The following is a 27,897-nucleotide window of genomic DNA, read 5'->3' as shown; positions in this document are numbered from 1 at the left end:
CCCCCGCGATGGGACAGACTTCCTGCTCGTGAGGGAGGAGAAGCTGCGACCCCCGCGGCGGGCGTGGTGGCAGAGGCTCCTGCAGCGGAGCTGGCGCGATAAGTTCCAGAGGAACCTGCGCGCGGCCGGGCTGCTCCTGGAGGAGGTGAGCGCGGCGGGGACGGGCTGCGCGGGCTCAGTCCCCGAGGCCGAGCGTGGGCTCCCCTAACGAGCCCTGTGACCTCCGCAAGCGACTTCAGTACCTCATCTGTAAAATGGGCTTTACCGTAGCGTCAGCCCCATAGAGGGGCGGTGATGATTAAACTGGCGAGCGTGCAAAGCGCTCAGCCCAGGGCCTGCACATTGGAGGTGCTCAATAAATGGGAACCAGCAGCCACTACTGTATGACGCCGGCCTACTCAGCGTCTATCTCCACGTTTGTAAAATGAGGGTGCTAGTTCCCCCCTCGTTTGAATTTCAAACGAGGAAACGCAAATCAAAGCGCTTTTGAAGGCGGCCAAGGGCCCGCGCGCGCGGAACGGGAACTGTCACTCCCAGGCGGGATCATGAGAGGAGGGCCACCAGGCTCTGGCCCATCCGGAGACCCCGGCCCCCCAAGGAGTAGTGTCTCGCCAAGCACCGCGCCCTCGCCGTGTACTTCGCCAAGCTGTGCGCCCTGGGAGCTGCTGGCGGAGGAACTGAGCCTGCGCGTGCCGCTGTAGGTGGCAGGGACGGGCCGGGGCGAGGTCAGCCCGGGGGCGGAGTCTTCCCAGGTACCGGCGACCCTGCCCTGGTCCCGCAGGCCCGACGTGACTCGGACGGGGTCGGGGGAGCTACTGCGGCGCCTTCGCCTTCTGCAACCTCTGCAGCAACACGTGCCCAATAAGCCGCTGGACTTTCCGCCGCTCCAAGCTGGACTTGTCTCGAGTGGGCGGGGCCTCCCGCAGAGGGGAGGGGCGCCAGCCGCAGGCTTAGCCAAATCGAGGCTCCGTTGCTCCTCCTTGGTTTGCCAGTGAGGCAACTCCTGCTTAACTCACTTTAGGTCTCAGGCTTGTCCTTTCCGCAACCTGGGGTTCAGGGAGCCCGAGCGGCTCCCCGTCCCTGATTCCCACCCGTTCAATGCCCCTCAGATGCTCACCTGGCTGCAAAACACCCAGCCCAGGCTGAGCTTTGTGGGGAGAAGGGCTCTCCGGTTTTAGCAAATGGCACTTTTAAAAAAAATAAATTTATTTATTTTACTTATTTATTTTTGGCTGCGTTGGGTCTTCGTTGCTGCACGCGGGCTTTCTCTAGCAGCCGCCAGCGGGGGCTACTTTCCGTTGAGGTGCGCGGGCTTCTCATTGCGGTGGCATCTTTTGTTGCGGAGCACGGTTCCTAGGCGCGCGGGCTTCGGTAGTTGTGGCTCGCGGGCTCAGTAGATGTGACTCGCGGGCTCTAGAGCACAGGCTCAGTAGTTGTGGCGCACGGGCTTAGTTGCTCCATGGCATGTGGGATCTTCCCCGGCCAGGGATCCGACCCGTGTCCCGTGCATGTGGCAGGTGGATTCTTAACCACTGTGCCACCAGGGAAGTCCAGCTGGCACGTTTTATCCCTGCGTCCCCAGCCTAGAGACTGCGCTCCCATCGTGTTAGGTCTCGCATTCGGCGGAGGGTTCAGCTTCTGACCCCAGCTCTGCTCACAGATTCCTGGGCAGGGCTTCCCATGACTCCTACTTCTCCAGCACCCAGAGGCACTAAGTGCTGAGACAACTGCCTGGGGAGGGTCCAGCTGGGACCTTACGGGGGCGGAGTTGATGCCAGAATTCTTTCTGGCAGGTGGCAGAGATCCTGGCCCGAACAATCTATGGGAAACAGAAACGTGCAGAGATGGTCATGGCCCGTCTGCTGACCGAGGGAGTCTACACTGCAGCCTTCCCACTGCGTGAGGTAGAGATGACACAAACCCAGCTTTCTTCCACTGCAGGGGCATCAGGAGAAAATTCTGGGACTTCCCTGCAGCCCTCCCGCCTTTCCTCTCCCTAGGGCCCCTGTGATCTGCCCGGGTACCAGATGCCTGGTGCAGACCTCAACCCTCGACAATTGCTCTATTCATACGGGGCCTGCTGGGGGTGCTGGCAAAAGTATCAGCCCCTGCACCACATACAGGAGGACTTTGGGGACAAGGCAGCTATCTACTTTGCCTGGTTGGTGCATCTGGTGTTGGGGGTGAGGGCTGGGAGCTGGGGTTCAGTACAGAGATGGAGGCTCATGAGCATTCTGTCCCCCCGCATTCTGTCACCTACACAGCCTGGCTGCTGACTGCTGCTCTTGTGGGTACCCTGGTCTTTACCTCTGGCCTAGTTACCATGTACCAGCGTGATGACTGGGAGTGCTGGGGGGATGAGCTGCATGGGCTGGGTCAGCTGGCTGGTTGAGGATAGACCCTCCCAGGATGGGGTCCCCTTTGCTCGTAGGGAGGAGATCTGTGCGAGCAGGAGTTCCTTCCTCATGTGCTCACTCTGTGATACTTGTGCCACATGGAATATTTCCGAGATCTGCTCCATGGCCAAGGTGAGCCAGGGAAGACAGCAAGGGAATGGGTAGGTGTTTGGGACCCAGCACCTTGGGCCTAGCTGCTGGGAAGGCAGTGTGCCCTCTGCAGTGTGCCCTCTCTCCCTCCTTTGCAGCTGGGCTATCTCTGTGACCATCTGGGAACTGTGTTCTTTAGCATCTTCATGTCCTTCTGGGCCATGGCCTTCCTGGAGCACTGGAAGCACAAGAGTACCACCGTGGCCCACCACTGGGACTGCAGTGACTTCCAGGAAGAGGAGGTGACACCCAGCTCAGCCCTCCAGGCCCAGAACTCTGCTTCCTGCAGTTCTCAGAGGCCATAAGGCATGCTGGGAACAGCTCAGACTCTGGAGTCCAGCATCCCAGGATCCAAATCTGGCTCTTCCCTACAATTTTCCTGGGTCACTTTTCCACCCTCCCCTGACATCAGGATGATATAAGGTTTGGTGAAGTTAAATACTAGAGGCATTTAGAGGCTCAAAGAGAAACTCTTCCTGAAACAGGGAAGGAGAGAAGCGTTCCACTCACCTACCCATCTAGCCATCCACCTGTCCATCCAAACATCTAATCATTGATGCTGAATCTGTTTGCTTTTCTCCATCTCCACTGCCACCCTCACTTTCCCCACCCCCTAGCCCCAGTCCAAACCACAATTCTGTCTTACCTGAACCCCCGCAGTAGCCTCCCCGTATATCTCCCTGCTCTTATGTTTGCCCCCATTCAATCCATTCCCAGTTGCCAGGGCAATCTTTTGAAGATACAAATCACATCCTGAATTATCCTACTCAAAGCGTTCTAGTGGGTTCTCATATGCACTTGGAAAACTATCCAAGCTCCTCACAGCAGCCCACAACCCTGTGTGATCTGGCTTCTGCCTAGTTCTCCTCCACTACCTCCACTGGCTCCTTGCTGTTTCTTTTCTTTTTTTTCTTTTTCCTTGCTGTTTCTTGAATAGGACAGGGTTATTTCCACCCCAGAGCCTTGGCACTGGCTGTTCTCTGCTAGAATCTTCTTCTTCCAGACTTTATATGGCCTACTTTTTGTCATTCATATCTTGACTTAAATATCACCCTTTTAAAGAGGACTTTCTTGGGAATTCCCTGATGGCCAGTGGTTAGGACTCCGCACTCTCACTGCCAAGGGCCTGGGTTCAATCCCTGGTCGGGGAACTAAAACCCCACAAGCCGTGAGGGGGTGGCCAAAATAAATAAATAAATAAAAATAAAGAGGCCTTCCCTGATCACCCAATCTAGAGTCTCCCTATCACTGATTTAATCTCATCACAGCATTTATCACTACATTGTCTTGTTTATTGTTTTTTGTCTGTCCTCTGCCACTAGAACGTGAGCTCCAGAGACCTTGTGTGTGATGTTGCTGTCTCCCTAGGGCCCAGAACAGTCCCTAGCATATAGAAAGTGCTCATTAAACATTTGATGGGTGAATCTATGAATCACAAATCTATCTCTCCACCTATCCATCTGTCCAGATATCCATAATGTAATCCATCCAACAGTTAGGGTTGAGAAGAAGATAGAAACCAGACTAGTTATTTCAACAGAGAGGATTAAATATAAGGTATTGATTGGTTAAACAGGTTCTGGAGGACTGAAAAAGCAGGAAGGAAAAACGGAAGTAACAAAGTCATTGTGAATGGCACCTCTTAGAGCAGTGAATTATACAACTCACGTGATTCAAAGAGTGGCCCTGCCTCTGCACACAGTCTCCTCCCCAACCCCTGCAATACTTCCCCTTCATTTTCCCATTACTTAGCACCTGTTTATCTTTTAGGGCCCAGCTAAAATGTCATTTCCTCTGAGTGATCATCCCTGAGGACCAGTTTTCCTTCATAGGAGTTATTCACAAGTACATATTTGTGTTCATTTATCTAATGTCCGTCTCCCCAACTAGACTGTAAACTCTGTTAGGACTTAGATTTTGTCCAGTTTGTTCATCATGTCATATCCAGTATCTACTGCAGAGTGTATGTGGTCAGTTAATAGTTATTGAATAACTAATACATTATCTATTCATCCACCCATCCATCCATCTACCCATCCATCTTCATGTCCATCATCCATCCAACCACACCCTCATGTCCTCCTCCACCTAGCCATCCATCCATACATCCATCCATCTGCCCATCTACCCACACATTTGTGCACCCACTTATAGAGATTTGCCTGTCTAGTTTGCCCACCCACCTGTCCACCTACTGCCACCCGTCCTTCAGACTATCCAGCCCTCTCCCACATGTGCATCCATTTGTTGTTTACTTCTCTGTCTACTCACCCACCCATCCATCCATCCATCCATCCATCCACAGGCTCGTAGCCAGGCCCTAGGGAAAAAAGGCCCTGCAGATAAAAAAATGAATCAGACCTCATTCCTGCATTTCCAGAGCTCCCTGTGCAAACAGGAAAAGGCAGGAGGCTTCCCTCACCCCAGGGTCATGACACCCAGACCCTTGGGCCCTGGGATGTACATTTCTGTTGCCCCCTCTGATAGGAGTGCCCACATCCAGAGTTTGCTGCCCTGGCCCCACAGATGGCCCAGAACCCAGTGACAGGCCTGAAGGAGCCCTACTTCCCACCCCGCACCCATCTTCCCCGCCTACTCACCAGCTCTGCAGCCATCCTCATCATGGTGAGGGGGTGTTGGGCCCTTGCTCTGGAAGGACTGTGCCCTCCAGGGTGGGCTGGTGCCCTGGTGGACCTGCCTTCCAGCTCTGACAGCTCTCCCTGCTGGCCCCCAGCTCTGTGTGGTGATGATTTTCCTGGTGTCCGTCATCATTTACTGTGGCATCATCAGCATTGCAATGTTCCGCACGGCCAACTCTGTGCTCATGACCCAAGTGAGTGCCCCTTGGAGCAATGGAGGGTGGGACCACTGTTCCAGATTCTGGGCACAACGGGGGCATCCTCAAGTTCCTTCTGCCTCTCCACATGGCTGGGATCAAGGTGATGGCCATCACTCTGCCTAGGCTGGTAACGTTGCCAACATCAGCAGCACTGTGCTCTACCTGGTACTGATCCTCCTCCTGGGCCAGGTCTATACCTCACTGGCTGAGCAGCTCACCAGTTGGGATGAGTAAGGGCAGGGGATTGCAGGGGTGTCCTGGCATCACTTGGGAACCGTGAGCCCTGAGGCAGGGCTCCCTGCATCTCAGAGCCTGCAGCTCCCACCTTGGTGTCTCCAGCCTGCTCAGCCATCCTCAGGTGAAGGTGGCCAGGGGGGCATGGTCAGCCTTAGGGGAAGGTGGACTGGGGACAGAAGCATATGAGCTGACCCAGTGGGCTGGGCCTGCGCCCTTACACTCAATAAAACTCTGACCAGCTCTGCCTTTTGCCCAGAGATGCACAGAGCCCAGACCCTCCATGAAGGTGCCTTCACTTTTAAAGTCTTCATCTTCCAGTTTGTCAATTTCTACTCCTCTCCTTTCTTTTTTTGTTTTTCTTGGCCACGCCACACAGCATGTGGGATCTTCCCCAACCAGGGATAGAACCCACGCCCCCTGCACTGGGAGTGCAGAGTCTTAACCACTGGACCGCCAGGGAAGTCCATCCACTCCTCTCCCTTCTTTGTGGCATTCTTCAAAGGCAGGTGAGGACTCCCCCACCCACCCCTACCAAGGCTGTCGACTCTCAAATGATATGCCAGCAGAGTGGCAGCATCCTTGAGCCTCTAGATTTGTCTCTACCAAGGTCTTGACCTTGAAGTTGGTCCTTGATTTCCCTGGACTTCAATTTTTTTTTTTAATATTTATTTATTTATTTATTTTGGTTGTGCTGGGCTGAGTCTCCATTTCCTCATCTGTAAAGTGTGAATAATCATGGTGCCTATCTTTAAGGGAGTGGGAGGATAGAAATGGCATTGTCTGGTCCCAGGAAGCTGAAGACCCGGTGGCAGAAGAGACACCTGGCTGGGCTGCAGGACACCCAGATCAGGCAGGAGCAGCGGCGCTGGGAGGAGGACTATGAGCTCATTGAGGTCAAGGGCCAGTTTGATGAATACCTGGAGATGGGTGAGCAGTGGCCCAGCAGTACCAGGCCCAGCAGGGTTCCTGGGGGCCTGGCCCAGCAGGGGAGGTGACCCCAGGCCTGACAGCCCCCAACTCCAGTGCTGCAGTCTAGGTTCATTACCATCTTCGTGGCAGCCTTCCCACCGGCACCCCTGTTTGCTCTGCTCAACAACTGGGTGGAGATCCGACCGGACACCCAGAAGTTCTGTGCGAGTACTGATGGCTGGTGGCTGAGTGGACCCGGCTGCTCCTGCTTGAAGCCATTGCCTACCTTTCTGTCATCGTGAATGTGAGGAGAGGGGGGTAAGAAGGGAAATACAGGGTCAGAGGGGGAAATGAAGATCAGAGACTGGGAGGAGGCTCGGGAATAGGGAAATGGGGGCTGAGGCTGGAAATCAGGGTGAGAGATTGGGAAATAGGGGCAGAAGGCTAGGATCCTCGGGCACAGGCTCCTGCCTGCGGGCGTGGGGCTGGACCTGGGCGGGGATGAGTTAGGAGACTGGGCCCTGAAAGGCGGGACGGCCTTCCTGTGAAGCCCCCTTGCAGGCTTTCCTCATCGCCTTCACCTCGGACTTCCTGCCACGTCTGCTGTACCAGTAAGAACACCACAGCCAGCTGTGCGGCTACGTCAACTTCATGCTGGGGCCCGCACCCCCTGCTTACCTGGCCTAGGGCAACCACACGCCCTGCAGGTGGGAGAACCATTGGCCGGGGCTGAACGCGGTGGGGCGGGGCCTGCTTGGGAGGGGCGGGGCCGTGAGTCTGCGGACCCGCTGGGCCTGGCTGGGGGTGGGGTGCTGAATCTGGAGGCGGGGCAGTGAGTTTGTGGGAGGGGTGGGGCGGGGCCTAACTGGGAGGGCAGGAAGCTGAGTCTAGGGGTGGGCTAGAGGGCAGAGCTGGCTGAGGGTACTGCTAACCTGGCAGGGCCAGGCTCTAGGGTGGGGAGGGGTGGGAGTGCCGGTCGCGGAGTCGAGAACCTCGCGGGGCCCCGCGCCCTCCTCAACCCAGGTACAAGGGCTTTCGCGACGCTCAGAGGAATCTCACCCTCTTCTGCTGGAAGCTGCTGGCTGTGCGTCTGGGCTTCATCATCGCCTTCGAGGTAGGCTCAGCCATCTGTGCGTCGGACAGATCCGGGTCCAAGTTCAGGCTGTGCGGCCGACTGGCTGTAAACGGGGTATATTGCAGAATAGGATCTACTTCCTAGGGTCGCTATGAAGATTCAGTGGCAAGTACTTGCACAGCATAGTGGGTGCTCAGTGAATTAATGTCACGACTACTACTATTATTATCTCTTGGCAACAGCCCTGGAGCTCCTTCCAGCTTTGCTCAAGATCCTCTTTCTCTAGCTCTGATTCTAACAGGATCCCTAGTGTTAAGGGGTTCGAATTATACCTCTGTGTCTTTGGGCTAATGAGAACCTCTATGCTTCGGTTTCTTTACAGGTGAAACAGGGGAAGTAATTTACTCATCTCCTAGAGTTGTTGTGAGGATTAACTTAATGAATACCCGGAAACCCTCAGAATAGTGCCTTGCACTTAGTGAACGCTCGGCAGATTAAGATTGCTAAAGCAGTCATTCTCTTTGCCCCTCCTTCTCCCCAGCACGTGGTGTTCTTCCTGGGCCTCATCGCCTGTCTCGTGCCCGACGTGCCAGCCGCCCTGGCTACCAAGATAAAGCGCGAGCGTTACCTGGCCAAGCAGGCGCTGGAGGACGACAGGGAGGCGCTACTTTCGGTTAGCGCTGCCCAAGGACCCTGGCCCCACCCCTCTGACCACGCCCCTCTGCCTGCTCCCAGGCCTATGCTCTGCTTTCTTGCCCCGCCCTCTTGTTTGGCCTCGCCCAGGGGAGGATTGGCCCCTTGCCCTCAGATTTTCGCCTGGCCTCCCTCTTCATCCACCTCCGCGCACGCCACGCCCCTTCTTTTACACTGCTTCCACCACTGTCGCTTCTGCTCTGGAGGGCCCTCCTGCTCAGCCTGACCTAGCCTTGCTTTCCGTCCACTGAAGCAAGGGCGCTGTCCCCAGAGCCCAGGACACAGGGTCGAGTGAGGAGAGACTGCCCTTCCAAGACCCTAGTTCCCCCAGGATCCTCCCTCCTTTGGGGTCCTCTGCTTCCAGCTAGGGGTCTGGGCAGTACCTTGGCCAGCGGCCCCAAGGTCGGCCCTGGAGTTGGGATGAGAGGGCTGGGGTTCTCTGAAGACCCCTAGTCCTGCATTGCCTCCCTCTTCATGTTTCCAGTGTCCTGCTCTATGTGCAACGCTGACAATAATCCTCTCTGCGCCCCAGCGTGCCACCTCTCCATGGACACCTGGTCCCCAACCACTCTGTGCAGTGTCTCCTCATTATGTGACTGTGCTCTGGGGGGCGAAGTGGATATGAAGGAGTGAAGGGACCTAACCTCTCTGAACTGAATGGTCAGCAGTTGGTAAGGGAGAGCTCATTAGGGTCTGGGCGTGGACCTCCTGCCCTGTATGCTCATCAAGGCCTGTAGTGTGTCAACAATAATGAAAGTGTTTATAGTTAGGTCAGCTGAGACACCTCCCAGTGGACTTTCACACACTTTTCACCAGATCCTCCCCAAAGCCTGGTGAGGCAGTACTGGGCAGTAGTTAAGGGCACAGATTGGTGGTGGAGTCACAGACCTGGGTCTGAATATTAGTTCCGACTTTTATTTGCTGTGTGACCTTGGACAAGTTCAATTTCATCATTTGTAAGATAGGGACTTCATAGAACTGATGAGACATTTAAATGGGATAATGTACTTAACATGTACAAGGCTCATGTCCTCATCTGGTAAGTAGGAGCAGTAACAGTATCTATCTTGTAGGGTTGTGGTGGATATTAAATGATTATTTATGTGAAGTGCTCAGAACAGTGCCTGGCACACAGTGAGTGTACAATAAGAGTTATTAGCAATGTGAGTATTAGTATTTGTATACATCTTCGTATTAAGTGTCTGGCAATTACCAATTGCTCAAATAAATGGCATGCAAAGGGGATTCCCTGTGGTCCATTAGGAGTCCGGTGCTTTCACTGCCAGGGCAGGGGGTTCAATTGCTGGTCGGGGAACTAAGAGTCCACAAGCCTCACTGTGTGGCCAAAAAAAAAAAAAAAAGGCATGCGAAGATTGCATACCACTGAGCTATTTGAATTTTTTTTTAACATCTTTACTGGAGTATAATTGCTTTACAATGGTGTGTTAGTTTATGCTGTATCACAAAGTGAATCATCTATATGTATGCATATATTCCCCTATCCCCTCCCTCTTGCATCTCCCTCCCACCCTCCCTATCCCACTCCTCTAGATGGTCACAAAGCACAGAGCTGACCTCCCTGTGCTATGTGGCTGCTTCCCACTAGCTATTTTACATTTGGTAGTGTATATATGTCCATGCCACTCTCTCACTTCGTCCCAGCTTACCCTTCCCCCTCCCCGTGTCCTCAAGTCCATTCTCTACATATGTGTCTTTATTCCTGACCTGCCCCTAGGGTTTTCAGAACCTCTTTTTTTTTTAGATTCCATATATATGTGTTAGCATACGGTATTTATTTTTCTCTTTCTGACTTACTTCACTCTGTATGACAGACTCTAAGTCCATCCACCTCACTACAAATAACTCAATTTCGTTTCTTTTTATGGCTGAGTAATATTCCATTGTATATATGTGCCACATTTCCTTTATCCATTCGGGACATTGAATTGGTTTTTTGAGGGCTCATTCAGTGTGGACTAGAGTCTGGGAAGTCTGGTGGAGGAGGCTGTCGGAGATGGTGAGGGTGGGTCACTACAGGTAGCAGGGGAGGATAGATCACTCATGAGGAGCTGTGATGCTGGGACGATGGCCAGGATGGTGCCAGGTGTGTCACATCACTGGCTTTCACGATTTCCGTCTCCCAACCATAGAGATGAGTGATCCCTTTATAGATGCTGTAGCAGGCTCAGAGAGGATCAGCACACTGCAGAGTTCTCGGGATCCCTGAGGAGACCAAGGCTTGGGAGTTTCTCTGCAAAACTCCCAGGATGCTCCCCAGCCCCAAGAAGCCCCCTGAGCACATCTCACATTTGGGAAGCTCCAGAAGAGGGGTGACCCGTCTGTCCCCTGGGAGGAAAAACAGTGCCTCCCCCATCTTTAGGATGTCGGTCTGGGGTCCTTCAAAGCCTCTCCTGGGCATAGGACTCCCATTGTTCCAGCCCCCCTCTTGTACCTCAGACTGGCCAAACCGGTTCAGGGAAAGGGGGGGCGGGGAGCAGGCACGTTGAGACAGCCGCCTGCCCGCCCGCGAGGTTCCCTCCGCCCTTGCCTCCCCTCTCCCTGCCCCACACAATACCCAGGAGCTTGCATTGCCTGGCTCAGGGGCCATGCTGACATCGCCCCCTGAGGACCCGGCTGCAACCCCAGAGCTCCCAGGGTGTCCTGGAGCCCTGGACCGTGCTGGAGGCTGGACGGAGCTCCCTGGCTGAGGTAGGGCCCCACCTGGCTGCCAGCAACCCCATCCTCCTCCCGCCAGTCTTCCCAAGCGAGTCCTTTGTGCAGCCTGCCTGGCCTCTGGTCCTGGCTCCCACACACTTAAGGCCTCTTGGGGCTCCACAGCCTGCTTGGCCTGGATTCCCTTTCCAGTCATGACCTCCTACTTGGCCTTGTCCCTTAAGGAGAAGAGGGGCCCTGGCAGGGCCCTACTCCTCGGGCAGCTGGGCAGGGGGCACCAGGGAGGGGGAAGGGAAAAGCTGGGCACAGGAGGTCAGAGATGCTTTCTCCGGACCATAGTAGTGTCCAGGGACCTTCCCTGCCAGCCTTGCCAAGTGGGCCCATTGTCCATGTGATTAGCAGTGCCCACTGGATGGGACCCTTTCTGGCCCTGCCCATCCTTCTCAGCCTGCAGAGATACTCATGATGACCAAAGTTTCCTAGATGGGGTGGCTGAGAGGGGCCCTAGGGGCTGCTCTACAGATGGGCACACACAGGCCCAGGCACAGGCTATGATTTGCCTAAGGCCAGTGTCAACGCAGGGCCTTGAACGTTGGCAGGGGTTTTCCTCTGTGGGTTCCAGAATGACCCTTGCCTAGTGGGCACTAGAGTATCCTGTGACAATGTCTTGGGCAGGTAACGTCCCTCTGTTACCTGGGGCCAGTCTCTCCCTGAGGTTTTTTTTTTTTTCTTTTTTTTTCTAGCAGAGATAAGCTATAAACACTATGAACATAGTTCTGCCCCTCCTTGGTCCCCAGCATTGAGGCTGAGTGGACCACATCCATGGAAGGCCACAGGGCTGGCATCCTGGCTAGATGGGTCATTCTCATTATCCCTTGGCCTGGACGGAGGTGGAGGCTGACCCACTCCTGACTTCCTCCCTAAGGACCTGCCTCCAGCTTGTGGCCCCTGAGGAAGCCTTACACGCCCCCTCCATTTACCCAGCCTTCTCCTCTGAGGCTTTAATAGGGGGTGCTCCTTGGAATTCCCTGGTGGTCCAGTGGTTAGGACTCTGCACTTCCATGGCAGGGGGCACAGGTTCGATCCCTGGTCAGGGAACTAAGATCTCGCATGCCGCGTGGCATGGCCAAAAAAAGAATTTTTTTTTTAAATTGGGGGTACTCCTGCCCCAAGGGTTCCATGTTTTGCTCATTTATCCCTGCAACTGATAAGGGCAGGGGGTTCCTCCCTGCCCTCTAGGGGCTTCCAGAACCCAAGTGGAGAGAATCTCCCAGAATACAAGGGAGCAGAGTGTGTATTCTTGCACATGTGTACCCACAGAAGCAAGTGGGACTTCTGTGTTAAGGACTTCTGATTCCAGCAGAGAAAGAGACCTGTCTGGTGGGCAGTGGTCCCCTGTGTCTCCTGCCACATGCTCCTACAAAATAGGGTGTGTCTCACCCTCACTGCCTCAGTTTCCCTAACTCTGTGATGGCTGAAGCCATCCCTCTGACTAGAGAAACACTAATAACACTCAGAAGAATGACTATCAACTGCAAAGCTCCCACTATGTGATAGGTGCTTGATATGCATTCTTCTTTTTTTTTTTTTGCTGCGCCGTGAGGCATGCAGGATCTTAGTTCCCCGACCAGGGATTGAACCTGTGCCCCCCTGCATTGGGAGCGAGGAGTCTTAACCATTGGACTGCCAGGGAAGTCCCCCTGCATTATTCTTTTTTTTTCTTTTTTTTTGCACTACGCGGGCCTCTCACTGTTGTGGCCTCTCCCGTCGCGGAGCACAAGCTCTGGACGCGCAGGCTCAGCGGCCATGGCTCACGGGCCCAGCCGCTCTGCGGCATGTGGGATCTTCCCAGACCGGGGCACGAACCCGTGTCCCCTGCATCGGCAAGCGGACTCTCAACCACTGCGCCACCAGGGAAGCCCCCCCTGCATTATTCTTAATTCTCCTATTAGCGTTTTGAAGCATGACTGTCCCATTTACCAGATAAGAAGAGACTTGCTCCATGTGGGGAGGGTCTAGAGGAGTAACTGTTCCTCAGAAGCAGCCACCCTACCTGGACTCCAGGCAGGGGATGAGAAAGCAGGAGGAAGCAGGTTGAGGGACTGCAGAGAGTGGGACCCAGTCACAGATCCAGCTGTCCTCCACTGGGTCCTCCCCTCTTTCCCTCTCTCCCAGGGTCACTGACACTGTCACTGTTTCTCTCATGCCGAGGCTTTCTCCCTATCTCTGTGGACTGGGTCCTTAGGTATTTCAGCCAGAACAGTTCACTCTTACTTCCTCCAGGATGCCTTCCTGGTATGCCCGGGTTGAGCGGAGCCCAGCACCCTAATCTGACGGTTCCTCTGGGTTGGCTCTTGCGAACCTGGATTGTAACTGTTTTCATTTTTGGCTTCCCCGTGAGACTGGCAATCCTGCGTGGCATGAAACATTTGCCCATCTGTCTCCCCGAGTTTTTCCGGGCTTCACATCTGTCTCTGAATATCTGGTCTGTCTGAAATTTTCCGTGTCTCTCTCTGTGTCTCCATCTCTGGGTCCCTGAATGTCTCAGCGTCTGTGGTTTTCTGGTTTTGAGTGCTTTGGGGTCTCGGTTTCTGGGTTGCTGTCTAAAGGGTCTCAGTTTTCCAGGTCTCAGTCCCTCGGTCTCTCAGTCTCTGTCTCCTGGGTCTCCTGGCCCTACGAGGCTGGGCACTGCCCCTTTGGCCTGAAGGGGCCTCTGGGGGGTCCTCACTGCCCAGCCTGCCCACAGCGAGGCCAGGCTAGGGTATGCCCCCGCCCAGCCCGCTGCCTGTTCCCTCCCTCCCTCCCCGCTTGCCTTACCACAGGGTTTGATGAATCAAACTCTTTGTCTGGGTGGGATCTCCCCCAGCCAGCTGGGCAGAGAGAGGGCTTCCCCTGCCGGAGCAGCCGAACAACATCAGCAGTGGGCCTTGGCTGGAGAGGTGAGGGGCTGCAGGAGGGCAGTCAGCAAAGGGCCACGGGGCAAGGGCTGGGGGGCTCAGACCCCTTGATCAGTAGACCTGTCCTGAGGCTCTGGCAGCCTCCCTTGGGACGACGTCCTGCCCAGAGAGGACCCATTCAGCCTGGCCCGATCCTGGGGCTGGGAGCTGGGGTAGGGAAGAACCCCTCCCTCACCCTAAGCTGAGGGGCTGGGGCACTTCCCTGCTCGTCTCTTGGGAGGGCCCAGTCTGATCTGTGTGGTGGCCCGCCTGCCAGTGTGTGACCCTCCCAGCCAGCTTGGCATGGGTGTGGGCACCTCTCAGCGCTAAAGGCTACAACTCTGGGCACGGGAGGGGAGGTTGGGTAACACCAAAGCAAGGATTTCTGGGCCTGTGTGTTTGTATCTGCATCATGGTGTGTGAGTGTGAATGGAACAGGAGTGTGAGAAAACTTGAGTGGATATGTAAATATCTGATGGGTCATCATGTGTTTGTGAAAGTCTGAGTGAATATATGTACTTGTATAAAAAAGTGTGTGTGAATGTGTGAGCCTGCGAATTAGAAATGTCTGAGTATATCTGTAAAAGTATGTATGTCAATGTGTATACTTGGAAGAAAATGTGTGTGGATGTGCATGGAACAGACATGGGTTTGTGTGACAACGTGTGTATCTGTATGTCTGATTGCATGTCAGTGAGAGTTAGGACGTGTGCAAGGTGCTTAAAAGCACAGACTCAGAAGCTAGACTGCCTGGGTTTGAATCCTAGCTCCATTATTTACCAAATAACAACTTCTGTGCCTCACTTTCGTCACCTATAAAACGGGGCTAATAATAGCATCAGCTCGGGGTTGTGAGGATTAAATGAAATAAGATGTGTAAAGTACTTGGCCTGTCATTCAGTACGTGCCAAGTAAGCATTAGCTGTTACTATATAATAAGGTGTGTGTGTGCTTGTACAGATGTGTGTACACAAGGCTTTGTCCAGGTCTCCAGGACATGGTGCTTACTGGCCAGCCCTGCTGTCCTGTGTCTCGCTCTGATGCCTTCTCCCCTGCAGGCCCAGGTGGGTGGCAGAGCACAGGAGGAATGGACTGTGGGCCACCTCCCTCCCTCCAGTCCCATCTGGCTGGGCCACCTGGCACTGCCCACCGCCCAGTAGCTGTGTGCCAGCAGGAGAGTCTGTCCTTTGCGGAGTTGCCCACCCTGCAGCCCCCAAGCCCTGTGTGTCTGGATCTCTTCCCCGTCGCTCCAGAGGAGCTGCAGGCACCTGGCAGCCGCTGGTCTCTGGGGACCCCTGCTCCTCTCCAAGGGCTGCTATGGCCACCATCCCCAGGAGGCCCAGACACCGAGATCTCTACCAGTGGGGGAATGCGGCCCAGCAGGGCTGGCAGCTGGCCACACTGTCCTAGTGCCCAGTCCCCAGCTCTGGAGGGACCCTGGAGTTCCCAGCACCTACAGCCACAGCGCCGGGCCAGCCACGGCTCGGAGAAGAAGTCAGCCTGTGAGTCACTCAGGGTGAGGGGGGTGGTGGCCTGGTGGGGAGGATGGGGAAGAGGTTGGGTGGCTCTTTTAGGACCCGTAAGCCCCCAAATTCCCCAAATAGGTGGGACAAGTGATAGATTTTAGTGATAAGGGAACTGGGGCTCAGGGGAGGCAAGTGACTTGTCTGAGGTTACACAGTGAGTGGCTGGCCTGGCCTCCCTGGTCCTTTACCCACCCTTTGCCGACTGCAGTCAGGCACTTTGCTTCCTCTCTGCCCCTCTTTGTTGATCCCATTACTCTGGGGAAAGAACCTGGCAGAAACATTGGCCTTTCTCATAGTCACGTCCCCCTGATGCTCAGGGCCACAGAGCGGTGGCAGGGAGGAGAGGAGAGACCCCAGTGGATGCCAGCCTATGCTCTCACCCCACCCCCCCCCTGCAGGGCGCAAGATGCGGGTGTACCAGCAAGAAGAGGCCCTTGGCAGCCCTGAGGCCCATGCTGTCTTCCTGGAGCCACGCCAGGCGACAGAACAGGCCCTGAGCACAGCGGAGCCTAGGCCGCTGGAGCTGCCTGGGCCCACCCGAGTGGGCCTCGAGGGGCCTGAGCGGAGGCGCTTCTCAGCCTCTGAGCTGATGACCCGGTTGCACTCTTCCCTGCGCCTGGGACGGAATTCGGCAGCCAGGGCACTGACCCCAGGGTCAGGCCCTGGAGTTGCCCGGGAAGGTACAGCCTCCTCCCCTGGGCCCTAAGAGCAGCCCAAGAGCCAGACGCGGGGTGGGGCACAGCTCACGCTCACTGGATACCTGAGACTGGGGCCTGGTCAACTGGAGTGTGGTGGTGCCCCGGTGCCCAGCGCCACTCTTGGGGCCACCCTCCCTCAGCTCTTGCCCCCTCCAGGGAAAGCGTCTGGAAGAGAGTCGCGCAGTGTAGAGATGCGGGTGGACGCTATGGTGATGCCGGCTCTTGTTGACCTGAGCGGGGGCCATGGCAGCTGGCCCGAGCCCAGGTACCACCTCCCACTGCGGCCTTGGGTCCGAGGCGGAGTACAGGTGAAGAAGGGCCCTGACACTCCCTTTCTTAGGCTAGATGCGCAGGAAGAGCCGGCTCCGGGTTCCAGGAGCGCCAGCGAGCGGCGCCAGTCACGGTTCCTCCTTAACTGTACGTGGGAGGGGGTCACCGAGGAAGGGTCTGGGGGCTTTGGCATACTGGGAAACTGGGGTTTGGAGAGTTGAGAGGTAGGGCTCTTGTGAGAGGGAGAGAATTGAACTCTCAGTATCCAGCACAGGGGCTAGCACGCAATTGGTGCTCAAGTAGTGTTTCTGGAATGAGTGAGTGAATTAATGAATTCACTGAGTCCCGCTATCCGAACCATCGGAAAGGCTGGTTAAGTGAGGCGGGCCCTCGGGGGAGCCTGGGAAGAGCCGGGCAGGGCTGGCGGGCGCCCCACGGCCCTCCCCCGCCCCTCTCCCCGCCCAGCGGTCCTCTACCAGGAATATAGCGACGTGGCCAGCGCCCGCGAACTGCGGCGGCAGCAGCGCGAGGAGGAGGGCCCGGGGGACGAGGCCGAGGGCGCGGAGGAGGGGCCCGGGCCGCCGCGCGCCAACCTCTCCCCGAGCAGCTCCTTCCGGGCGCAGCGCTCGGCGCGAGGCTCCACCTTCTCGCTGTGGCAAGACATCCCCGACGTGCGCGGCAGCGGCGTCCTGGCTACGCTGAGCCTGCTCGACTGTAAACTGCAGGAGGTGGGCGCCGGGACCCGGCGGGCGGGGCCGGCGGGACTGCCAGCCGTGGGAGGCGGTCCTGGGGCCCAAAGAGGCCGGGGCAACATAAGGGGCGGGGTCAGGAGTAGGTGGTCCGCGGACTCTGCGGCGACCCGGGCCGCAGGGGTACCCGGCCAGCGGGACTACAAACTGCAGTAGGTGGGCATGGGATCCAGCGGGGAAAGAGGGGCTGTCAATGGGGAAGATGGGTCTAGAACACGACAAAGGTGAGGCTGGATGCAAGCGAGGACGCAGGAGTCCTGGAGCCAAAGGCGAGTTGGGAAGCTCGATGGAGGGGCGGTGTCAACGGGGCAAGGCCTAGGATAGGGCAGGGCCAGAGGAAGGGCGGAATCAGGCTGGGCCTTATGACAGAGATCACTGAAAGCGGGGACTGGGATGGGGGAGCCATGCAGAGCGCAAAACGCAAGGTGCGCGCAGGACCGAGCGAGAAGAAGAGCAGGGGCGGGGTCGGAAGGAGGGCGGGGCTAATGGGAGGGCGCACCAGGGAGGGGCAGGGCCATCAGAAGACTAGGGCCCGGCTGGATGGGCGGAGCTAGGGGCGCAAACCAGGGCTGCAGTAGGGTTTGGACAATCGCTAGAAGCAGGGGGCGTGTCTCCGAACCCCATCTGGCGCCAGATTCTGGGTGAGGCTAGAGAAGGGGAGGCGACAGGGAGTGCAACTACGTCTAAAGAGGTGGTGTCCAGGGCTTGGGGCGTGCGTGGTGGGCGAAGCGGTCGCATTCTGCGTGGGCTGGTTCCGCCTTTTCAACCCTGCGTCCGCCCTCACTCAGGCCAAATTTGAGCTGATTACGTCCGAGGCCTCATACATCCACAGCCTGTCGGTGGCCGTGGGCCACTTCTTAGGCTCGGCCGAGCTGAGTGAGTGTCTGGGGGTGCAGGACAAGCAGTGGCTGTTCTCCAAACTGCCCGAGGTCAAGAGCACCAGCGAGAGGTGAGGGAGTGGTCTGGCCTCGCCGGGAGTCAGGGACCGAGCCCGGGCTCCCATATCTGGGGTCTCATCCTGGTGCTGGCCCTGACCCCTCTCTGACCTTTCAGGTTCCTACAGGACCTGGAGCAGCGGTTGGAGGCCGATGTCCTGCGCTTCAGCGTGTGCGACATTGTGTTGCACCACTGTCCGGCCTTCCGCCGCGTCTACCTGCCCTATGTCACCAACCAGGCCTATCAGGAGCGCACCTACCAGCGGCTGCTGTAGGGCTGGGGGCTCTGAAAGGGGAGGTGGGGGAGGACAGGGGAGTCTCAGGCAGCAGTAGGTGCAGAGGACTGGGTGAGGAAGGGTGACCTGGGAGGGGAGGGGTACCTGAAAAGGGCTCTCAGGCCAGGAGAAGGCTAGACCTGAGAACGAACCTCAAGGACAAATGGGGTGGCCGGAGTCGTGGATCCAGAAGTTCAGGGTCACCTGTGATCGCAGACCCTCCCTTCTCCCCATTTTCCAGCCTGGAGAACCCCAAGTTCCCCAGCATCCTGGCTCGCCTGGAGGAGTCTCCCGTGTGCCAGCGTCTGCCCCTCACCTCCTTCCTCATCCTGCCGTTTCAGAGGATCACCCGCCTCAAGATGCTGGTGGAGGTACCTAGAGGGCACCGGGCTGTGGGGAGGGCTGGGTGGGGGAGATGCTGCTGTGCCCTCCACAGCCCCTTCCGGGCACCCACAGCTGGGCAGGGTCACTGGGAGAGGTCACAGCCTGCTTCATTGTGCTGACTCCACCCTCCAGAACATTCTGAAGCGGACAGCACAGGGTTCAGAAGACGAAGACATGGCCACCAAGGCCTTCAATGCACTCAAGGAGGTGAGCTCGGCAGGGCAGGGGATGTCTGGCTTCCCAGGGCCTCCCCGGAATCCCTGTGTGCCTCTAAAGGAGTCCCAGCCTTCAGAGTCTCCGGTCCCCAGGTGGGAGCCTGAGGCTGGGCTCTGGGAGCCGGGGTAGGGGGCGCTGCAGGTGACCCACCTCTGGTCTCCCCAGCTGGTGCAAGAGTGCAATGCCAGTGTGCAGTCCATGAAGAGGACAGAGGAGCTCATCCACCTGAGCAAGAAGATCCACTTTGAGGGCAAGGTGCATGACCTCCGCTGATAGGATGGGGCACGCGAAGGGGCAGCCCTGTCTCCTCCTTCCCTGGGGGCTGCAAGCCAGTTCATCACTGTCCAGCCCTCCCATCCCCTGCCCTGTGCTCCCTGCCCTGCTGCCCCCGGCCTGACCTGGGCTCCCCCTTGCCTCCTCTATCCTCCCAGATCTTCCCGCTGATCTCGCAGGCCCGCTGGCTGGTTCGGCACGGGGAGCTGGTGGAGCTGGCCCCACTGCCCGCAGCACCCCCTGCCAAGCTGAAGCTGTCCAGCAAGGCGGTCTACCTGCACCTCTTCAATGACTGCCTGCTGCTGTCCCGGAGGAAGGAGTGAGTCGGGGCGGGGGTGGGTGTAGATGAGAGTGGAGCTCTCTTCTTCCCCACCAACGGGCTCACAATCAGTCCATCTGACAGGCTGTGCTGCCAGGGCACCCTGAGCCTTGGAGGTTCCCCTAGGAAAGGCAGAGCTAGGGCAAGTCCATCTTCTGGACCTGAGAATCAAGGGCTGAACTGTGTGCCAAGAACTTTGAAGCTGCTCTGAGCTTAAGCTAATTGGAGCAGAGATTAAAAGCACAACCGTAGAGTTCCAATCTCCCCTGAGTCGTAATGATAATAATCAACATTTACTGAGCGTGTATTCTGTTCCAAGGCATGCTATGTGGATTGTTCCCTTTAATCCTCTAATCATCTTCCTGAGAAGTAGTTTCCCTTGTTTTTCTCAAGATCATGGAGCTAGTAAGTGCAGGAGCCAGGAGGAGGCCAGGTCTGTCTGATGCCAGATCCCAGGCTCTTAACGATTGTACTATCCTGTCTTCCATATGTAAAATAGAAGGGAGATTCAATGTGATAATAATATGTGAAGAGTTCAGCAGAGTGCCTGGTACATAATGAACATTCGCTCAGTATTAGCCTTGATTATTATACATTTGGGATGAGGGAGAGACTTCTGGAATGAAGTAAGCCTTAAGGCTGGATGGGACATCTTATGCCATGAAAAGGATGGACATTTTATGCCGTGAAAAGAGTTCATTGCTGATTTACTCATTCATTCAATGAAGCATCACTGAATCCCTGTTCTGTACTGGGCCCTCCAAAGCGTGTAGGAGCTCTCAGACCAGTGAAAATACATCCTGATAACCACCTGTTCAGGGTTTTGATGGAAGGGGGTAGTATACTGCAGTATCCCCTGGTGTGGGGTGAGAATCAGTAAAGTTTCACAGAGGAAGGAACATCTGAGTTGGGTTTTGAAGGATAAGTAGGAGTTTTTCAGGTAGAGGAATTTGGGGGGATATAGCCAAGTCACAGAAGGGTATAAGAGCAGAGTATGTTTGGGAGACGATGAAGCCTAGTATGGCTGGATTTATAGAGGGGAAGGGCAGGAGAAGGAAGTTGGGATGTTGAAAGTCATGGCAGAGAGGCTAGACTTTCTGAAGGCAGTAGGGAACATGGGGAGTTAAGTAGAGGAGTGATATTTACTCCTGGCCAATTTGGAGAATGGGCTGGAAGGGCAGAGACCAGAAGCTCTTGTAACTGCCCAGATGAGAGTAGATGCTCCAGAAGTGGTAATGGGCTTGGGGATAACTGGATTCTGGGGACATTAAGGAGATAGACAGATAGGACACAGCTGCCGGTTGGGTGTCGGGGGAGAGGAAGGAAAGAGGTCAGAATGAGGACTGAGTCTCCTTTTGGGCAACTTGGTGGTGTCTTTCACTGGAATGGGGAACAGTGAAGGGACCTGGTTTGGGGTAGGAGATACTGGTTTTGTTTAGATGGGTTGAGATGAAGGAATTTATGGAACATCCTTGACCCACCCACCCACCCATCCTTCCCACAAGGGTTTATCAGACCCAAACAGTGGGCCTGGCAGTATTGGGTGCTGGGATACAGCGGCAAATGAGACAAAGTTCAGCTTCTCTACCGGTTAGAGAGTCAGACACGAAACAGTCCATAGATCTCATCAGGGGAGCTGCCCAGTTGGTTCTTCGGAACAGAGCCTTCAGGAAGAGGTTCAGAGAGAAGTGGAAAGTGTGCCTGGGGGCCAGGGACTGGTCTCCATCACCTTCCACCTCTGTCAGTGAGCCAGCACGAATGGAACCCTCGTTCCTTTTAGGGACTTTGCTGGCTGCCAGGGAAGCGGTGCCCTGTGCAGCCAAGTTTCTTTGAGGAGGGTCCTAGAGGGACAGGTGACCCCTTCTCCTCTCTTCCAATCAGAATTCACCTCATCCTGAGGGTGGGGGCAGGCTGACCTCGCCTCCTCTGGTCCTGCAGGCTGGGGAAATTCGCCGTGTTTGTCCACGCCAAGATGGCTGAGCTGCAGGTGAAGGACCTGAGCCTGAAGCTCCAGGGCATCCCTGGCCATGTGTTCCTCCTTCAACTCCTCCATGGGCAGCACACGAAGCACCAGTTCCTACTGAGGGCCCGGACGGAGTGAGTGGGCTTGGGTACGGGGAGAGGACCCCCCCCGGCAGGCACAAGGCCTTTATCTCTGGCTTCAGGATGGTGGCATAAGGCCGGACATTGGCAGAGCTGGCATCCAGGGTGTCCTGCACCTGTTCTGATCTTATGCTCAGAGCTGGGTGGGGCACCGGCTTGGGAACAGGGCCGTGGGTGGGCCCTGGGGTAGAGAAGACCTGATTCTGGGTCCCAGGTCTGGACATCGTACCCACTTCTCCCAGCTCCGGTTTCACCACCCTGGCCCTGGGAGACTGCACTTTGCATGTTGTGACAACTCAGCCTCCCTTTCCCTAGAAGTGAGAAGCAGCGATGGATCTCAGCCATGTGCCCCTCTACCCCCCAGGAGGACAAAGAGGTCATCAGCGAGGGGGAAGGTAACAGCCTGCCCGCTTACCCCCACGGGAGCCACATTCCCTGGGCTGGGTACCTCATTGCTTTCCCCTTTCCTCTAGCCCCGGGTGTCCTGTTGCCAGCGGGGCTAGTGCGAAGAGAGACCAACTGGCCTGGGGCAGGCAGGGGCAGCTCTGTGACAGCTTGAAGGATGGGTAGGCTTGACATAGGACAGACCAACCTCCACGTGCACAGGTAGCACCCTGGAGATGACGTAGCCTTTTACATCCTCCCATTTCGTCCCCATTTTCCAAGTTAGAAAACAGATTCAGAAAGGTAAAGTGACTTGTCCAAGTTCAGCTAGTAAGTGGCAGAGCTGGGACTGGAACACAGGTCTGTCTCTAGCCTTGCATCAGTTGCAAAGAGGATGGAAACTGGAGTGGCTGGGGCATGGGGGTGGGGATGGTAGGATGAGGGATCTGCTCTGTTGATCCAGAGGCTTCTCTGGGTATGAAATGAGGCTGGTAAGCTAGGGTGCAGCCCAATCAGAGAGCATATTGGTATAGTGGGTACCAGGTAGCTTTGGAAGGTTTCTGAGAGAGGGTGTTAAGGCTAAGCTAATGAAGGGGAAGGTAGGGAACTCATTTCCACCCAGTACCTTCCATGTGCCAGGGTGCTAGGGGCTTTGTATATGCCTTTATTTTATTTAATCCTCATGATGATCCTATTAGTCATTAGTCAAAAATCCTATTCATTTTTCTTATCTGAGAAAACTGAGGCCCAGGAATGTTAGGTAACCTGCAAAGTCATACAGCCAATAAGCTGGTCTGGCCCCAAGGCCTGTGGTTTTCCCGATACTCCCAGCCCACCTAGGGAGGTAGAAAGGGCTGAGGGCCTGGACTGGAGCTGATTCTCTGACTTGAGCTAGAGGTCCTGTTTGGGTTGGAGGGTAAACTTCCCGCTCCAGAGAGGTGGTCAGGGAAGGCCCCTGAAGGATGGGGAGGCGCAGCCATGAAAAGATCTGGGGAAAATCATTCCTGGAAGGCGGAACAGCCAGTGCAAAGGCCCTGAAGGAGGAGGAAGCCTAGAGTGTTTGAGGAACAGCGGGGTGACAAGTGTGGCTGAGCTTCATGAGCGAAGGAGAGAGGGGAAGATGCAGGAGGTGAGGAGGTTAGCAAGCGGGGCCACACCAGACTGTGTGGGGCTTTGTAGGCTGTGGGGAGGACTTTGGATTTTATTCTAAGAAGAGTGGGAAGCCCTGGAGGATTATAAATGGGGGAATGATGTGGCTTGAATCTCAGCTGAGAAGGAGGGACTGGGGGGAACACCAGAGTAGCATGAGGGGACATACAAAGGGACCATTACTGTTTTGTGGGGGCTTTCTGGGGGCAGTTAGACCAGGAAGTCAGGAACAAAGTATTGAATTGAGCTGGGAAGATGAGAGCCCAGGCACAGAAGCAGTATTGAAGCCGGGAGAGACTGGATTCACCTAGAACTTGTGTTTAGGGTCAGAGAAAAGAGTGGCCAGGGTGGACAGAGGAAAAGCAGCAGCAGAGACTACCCTCCCACCCCTTATTTGCTGCTGCTGCCTCTCCCTGCCTCCCCCTGCCCCATCCTACCCTGGGGACTCCTTCACTCACCCTTGGGCTCTCAGACCGCCCCCAGGTTCAGTGTGTCAGGACATACAAGGCGCTGCAGCCAGACGAGCTGACCTTGGAGAAGACTGACATTCTGGCAGTGAGGACCCGGACCAGTGATGGTGAGAGGGGCCTCCTGGGAAGGCCGCCCTGATGGGGCTTCGGTGGGCAAGAAGTAGCTAGATAGCTAAGGCTGCACAGGAAAAAGGTTATGCAAGTGTTGATCAACTACAGCATGCAAGAATCAAGTTAGACAAGAGGAGGAACTTCCTTCTTGAAAAGATTAGGATTGAGAGTAACTGATGAGGGAGAGTGGGAAATCCCTTCTCAGAGGATGTCAGGAAAAACAGGTCAGAAGTTCATCTGCAAGTCTGCTAGAGGCATGCTCCTTCCTGGATCTGGGGGATACTGAGATGATGTCACCTCGGCCCCAGGGCTGCAGACGAGGCTTGTATCAGGGCCTAGGTGTTTCCTTGCAGACCTAGCCCAGGTGTTCCTTTGATGCCACTGATGCAACTCCTGGCCTATGTGCCCTTAGGCTGGCTGGAGGGGGTCCGCCTGGCAGATGGTGAGAAAGGGTGGGTGCCCCAGGCCTACGTGGAAGAGATCAGCAGCCTCAGTGCCCGCCTCCGAAACCTCCGGGAAAATAAGCGGATCACAAGTGCCACCAGCAAACTGGGAGAGCCCCCTGTGTGATGGGCAGCCATGGCCTGGGACACCTGCTCCACGCCTGGCTCCTGGACAGGTCTGGAGGGGGTCCACGGTGTCTCCATGCCCCAAGATGCCGTCACTGGGACTTCTGAGACCTGGCGTTGAGAGTACAGGCTGGACACAGGAGGGGGCCTCCCCTGTCCTCATGCTCCTCAGTGTCCACAATTCAGGGACGAGGGTAGTTTCTTCCTCTGGCTTGGGGGCCACAACTTGTGACCTCTGATATCTGGCAAGGACTAGGGCCCTCTCCCTTTCCTGCCCTCGACACTGCCTGACTCTTGGTCCCTCTGGCAGGGACCTGGCTGGCAATGGCTCTGGTGCTGCTGGGTGCTGGGACCTGTACATGTATATATATCTGGAGTCTTCTGGCCTGAGCCTGTGTGGGCCCTGGTTGCTGTGACCTGTCTGTAAATAAAGTCCCATAATGCCTTTGCTTGGAGTCTGTGAGCCTTTTGGTGCTGCCTCCACCCCAGCCCTATTTCCCCAGCTAAAGATCAGGAGGGTTTCTGGCTACCTCCCACTGGGGATTGGCCCTTCTGTAGAGTTCACCTCTTAACCAGAGGAGGGTGAGAGAGGGGCTGTATATCAGTTAGACTGCTTTTGGCCGCAATTAACAAAATATCGGATTCAAATAGTCTTAAATATTAAAGAGAATATGTTAGTTCTTGGATTTTTTTCTTACAGCTTCTTTAACAAACTATCACAAACTAGATGACTTAAAACAACAGAAATTTATTCTATCGCAATTCTGACCAGAAGTCTGAAATCAGTATCATTGAGCCAAAATCCAGGTGTCGGCAGGGCTGTGCTCTGTCTTGTAGAGGAGATGTGCTCTAGGGGAGAATGGTTCCTGGCCTCTTCCAGCTTCTGGTGGCTGCCAGCATTCTATGGCTTGTGGCCGCATCACTCTACTCTCTGCCTCTGCGGTCACATTGCCTTCTTTGTGTGTCTGTCTAATCTCCCTCTGCCTCCCTCCTATAAGAATACATGTGGTTGGGGCATCCCTGGTGGCGCAGTGGTTAAGAATCCGCCTGCCAATGCAGGGGACATGGGTTCAAGCCCTGGTCTGGGAAGATTCCACGTGCAGCTAAGCCCGTGCGCCACAACTACTGAGCCAGCGCTCTGGAGCCCGCGAGCCACAACTACTGAAGCCCATGAGCCTAGAGCCCATGCTCGGCAACAAGAGAAGCCACTGCAATGAGAAGTCTGGTCACTGCAACGAAGAGTAGCCCCTGCTCGCCACAACTGGAGAAAACCCGTGCGCAGTGGCAAAGACCCAATGCAGCCAAAAATAAAATAAATAAATTAAAAAAAAAAAAGAATACATGTGGTTGCATTTGGGGCACACCCAGATAATCTCCCCATCCTATAATCCTTAATTTAAATCCCATCTGCAAAGAACCCCCCTCCCCTGCCTTTGTCCTATAAGATAACATTCACAGGTTCCAGGGATTAGAATGTGGATATCTTTGGCTGGGGGGGGGGGCATTTCTCAGCCAACTGAGAAGTGTAGTGGCAGGATGGGCTTCAGGCAAGGCTTGATCCAGTGGCTCATTGATGTCACTGACAACCCAGCTTTTTCCATTTCTCTACTCTGTTGTCCCTATAATTGGCTTCATCCTAAGGCTTCCAGGGGCTTCTTCATTTACATCCAAAATGGAAGAAGAGAATTGTCTTTGTCCTAGCATTCCCTGTCAAAGTCCTGGGATGTTTTAGACCTGCTTGGGTCACATTGCTACCTCTGGGCTGATCACAGTGGCCAAGGGATGGTGTGTGCTAATAGACCTAGCCTAAGTGATGTGCTTTATCTCTGGAACCAGGTTATATTCTCTGGAACCCCATGGATCCCCAAGTGGAATCTGATGGCTGCTGCAAAGGAGGAGTAGGTGCTAGGGAGGCCAATATTCACTGAAACCCATGTCACCCAAGAAAGTGGAAGGACCTGGGAATAATGAGCTTGGAGATGTGTACACACCTGAGGGGATAGGAGCATCCTTCATCTCTCAAGAGGAGGTCATGGGGCAAAGGAAACAAATGAGTTAGGGTGGTCCAAGAGGACAAACGTGGGCAGATGGGAAGAAGCTCAGACCCATGAAGAAGGCTTTGGGAATGACTTTCTAACATGAGATGGTGCAGGGAAGGTGGAATGTATGGGCTAAGGGGACAGACATATTTGAATTTGAGTGCTGGTTCATACATTTATATCCTGTATGATTTTTTTTTTTTTTTTGGCCACATTGGGAGTGCAGGGTCTTAACCACTGGACTGCCAGGGAAGTCCCCGTATGATTTTTTTTTTAATTAATTAATTTATTTATTTATTTTTGGCTGCATTGGGTCTTCGTTGCTGCGCATGGGCTTTCTCTAGTTGCGGTGAGCAGGGGCAACTCTTTGTTGCGGTGCGCGGGCTTCTCATTGCGGTGGCTTCACTTGTTGCAGAGCACGGGCTCTAGGCATACAGGCTTCAGTAGTTGTGGCACGCAGGCTCAGTAGTTGTGGCTCGTGGGCTCTAGAGCACAGGCTCAGTAGTTGTGGCGCACGGACTTAGTTGCTCCGCGGCATGTGGGATCTTCCTGGACCAGGGCTTGAACCCGTGTCCCTTGCATTGGCAGGCAGATTCTTAACCACTGCACCACCAGGGAAGCCCCTCCGTCTGAGTTTTAAAAATATAGCTGTTACTTTGGAATAATTTTAGGTTTACAGAAAAGTTGCAGGATTATACAGAGAGTTTTGTATACCCCTTCTGCAGTTTCCCCTAATGGTAACATCTCACATGACCATGGAACAGTTGTCAAAACTAGGAAACCAACGCTGGTACATGACTATTAACTGAACTCTAGATTTTCTTCCGATTTCACCAGTTTTTCCACTAATGTCCTTTTTTTTTGTTCCACGAGCCAGTCCATGTTCCCACATTGCATGCAGTTGTCACGTCTCCTTAGACACCTCTAGTCTGGGACAGTTTCTTAGTCTTTCCTTGTTTTTCATGACCTTGACAATTTTGAAGAGTTCCAGTCAGTATTTTGTTAGACTGTCCCTCTGTTTGGGTTTGTATGATGCTCATGACCGGGCAGGAGTTGTGGGTTTGGGGGAAGAAGACCACAGAGGTGAAGTGCCCTTCTTGTCACATCATCCCAGGAGGCACATGATGTCCCCATGACTTATTACTGGTTGTGTTAACCTAAATTACATGGTTGAGTTGGTGTCTGCCAGCCTTTTCCACTGTGAAGTTACTATTTTCTCCTTTTCACAGTCTGTTATTTGAAGCAAGTGGAGCCCACACTCAAGTTGGGGGAAAGCCATACTCCACCTCCTGGAAGCTGTATCTACATATATTATTTTGAATTCTTCTGTTAGGAAGATTTTTCCTCCTCCCACCTCCCCCTCCCCCCATTTATTTCTATCAGCATGGACCCATGCCTTTATCTGTCTTATTCTTTGGGTTATAATTCAATACTAAGTTATTTATTTTATTGTTCAGATTGTTCCAACTTTGGCCATTGGGAACTCTGTCAGATTAGCTCCTGTGTCTGTGATATCCCC

General features: G+C 55.0%; 2 protein-coding genes across 2 annotated transcripts; both read left to right on the top strand.

Annotated features, from left to right (window-relative positions):
- Positions 1 to 545: 545 nt before the first annotated feature.
- Positions 546 to 8,530, top strand: LOC307063725 (anoctamin-7-like; the record flags this gene model as incomplete). The annotated part of the gene is given in 20 exon segments (XM_079719991.1): positions 546 to 697; positions 782 to 854; positions 1,794 to 1,904; positions 2,001 to 2,165; positions 2,231 to 2,346; positions 2,432 to 2,528; positions 2,645 to 2,788; positions 5,034 to 5,171; positions 5,281 to 5,379; positions 5,509 to 5,611; positions 5,879 to 5,961; positions 6,459 to 6,549; positions 6,646 to 6,768; positions 6,771 to 6,835; positions 7,093 to 7,143; positions 7,147 to 7,215; positions 7,219 to 7,238; positions 7,555 to 7,645; positions 8,148 to 8,279; positions 8,342 to 8,530. Coding segments are annotated over 20 exon segments (2,112 nt in total).
- A 6,432-nt stretch (positions 8,531 to 14,962) lies between these two features.
- On the top strand, positions 14,963 to 24,788 carry ARHGEF19 (Rho guanine nucleotide exchange factor 19). The gene is made up of 15 exons (XM_079728438.1): positions 14,963 to 15,410; positions 15,833 to 16,114; positions 16,289 to 16,397; positions 16,473 to 16,549; positions 16,868 to 17,130; positions 17,940 to 18,100; positions 18,205 to 18,357; positions 18,603 to 18,732; positions 18,878 to 18,952; positions 19,127 to 19,216; positions 19,393 to 19,553; positions 21,492 to 21,650; positions 21,972 to 22,051; positions 23,662 to 23,766; positions 24,183 to 24,788. The coding sequence occupies exons 1-15, from the start codon at positions 14,996 to 14,998 to the stop codon at positions 24,338 to 24,340; spliced, it is 2,418 nt and encodes an 805-aa protein (XP_079584564.1). The 5' UTR covers positions 14,963 to 14,995; the 3' UTR covers positions 24,341 to 24,788.
- Positions 24,789 to 27,897: the final 3,109 nt, after the last annotated feature.

Source organism: Hyperoodon ampullatus, assembly GCF_949752795.1.
Source record: "Hyperoodon ampullatus genome assembly, chromosome: 2".
Classification (NCBI taxonomy): domain Eukaryota; kingdom Metazoa; phylum Chordata; class Mammalia; order Artiodactyla; family Ziphiidae; genus Hyperoodon; species Hyperoodon ampullatus.
The sequence above is the reverse complement of the archived record's forward strand: the minus strand, read 5'-3'. Positions and strand labels throughout refer to the sequence as shown.

What these genes read in the sequence shown, in the direction of transcription:
- ARHGEF19 (XM_079728438.1), top strand. Translation starts at nt 14,996, where the DNA reads ATGGACTGTGGGCCACCTCCCTCCCTCCAGTCCCATCTGGCTGGGCCA. An exon ending in CGCACCTACCAGCGGCTGCT is followed by an intron (nt 18,358 to 18,602) that starts GTAGGGCTGGGG and finishes CCCATTTTCCAG; the next exon opens with CCTGGAGAACCCCAAGTTCC. An exon ending in GCCTCAAGATGCTGGTGGAG is followed by an intron (nt 18,733 to 18,877) that starts GTACCTAGAGGG and finishes TCCACCCTCCAG; the next exon opens with AACATTCTGAAGCGGACAGC.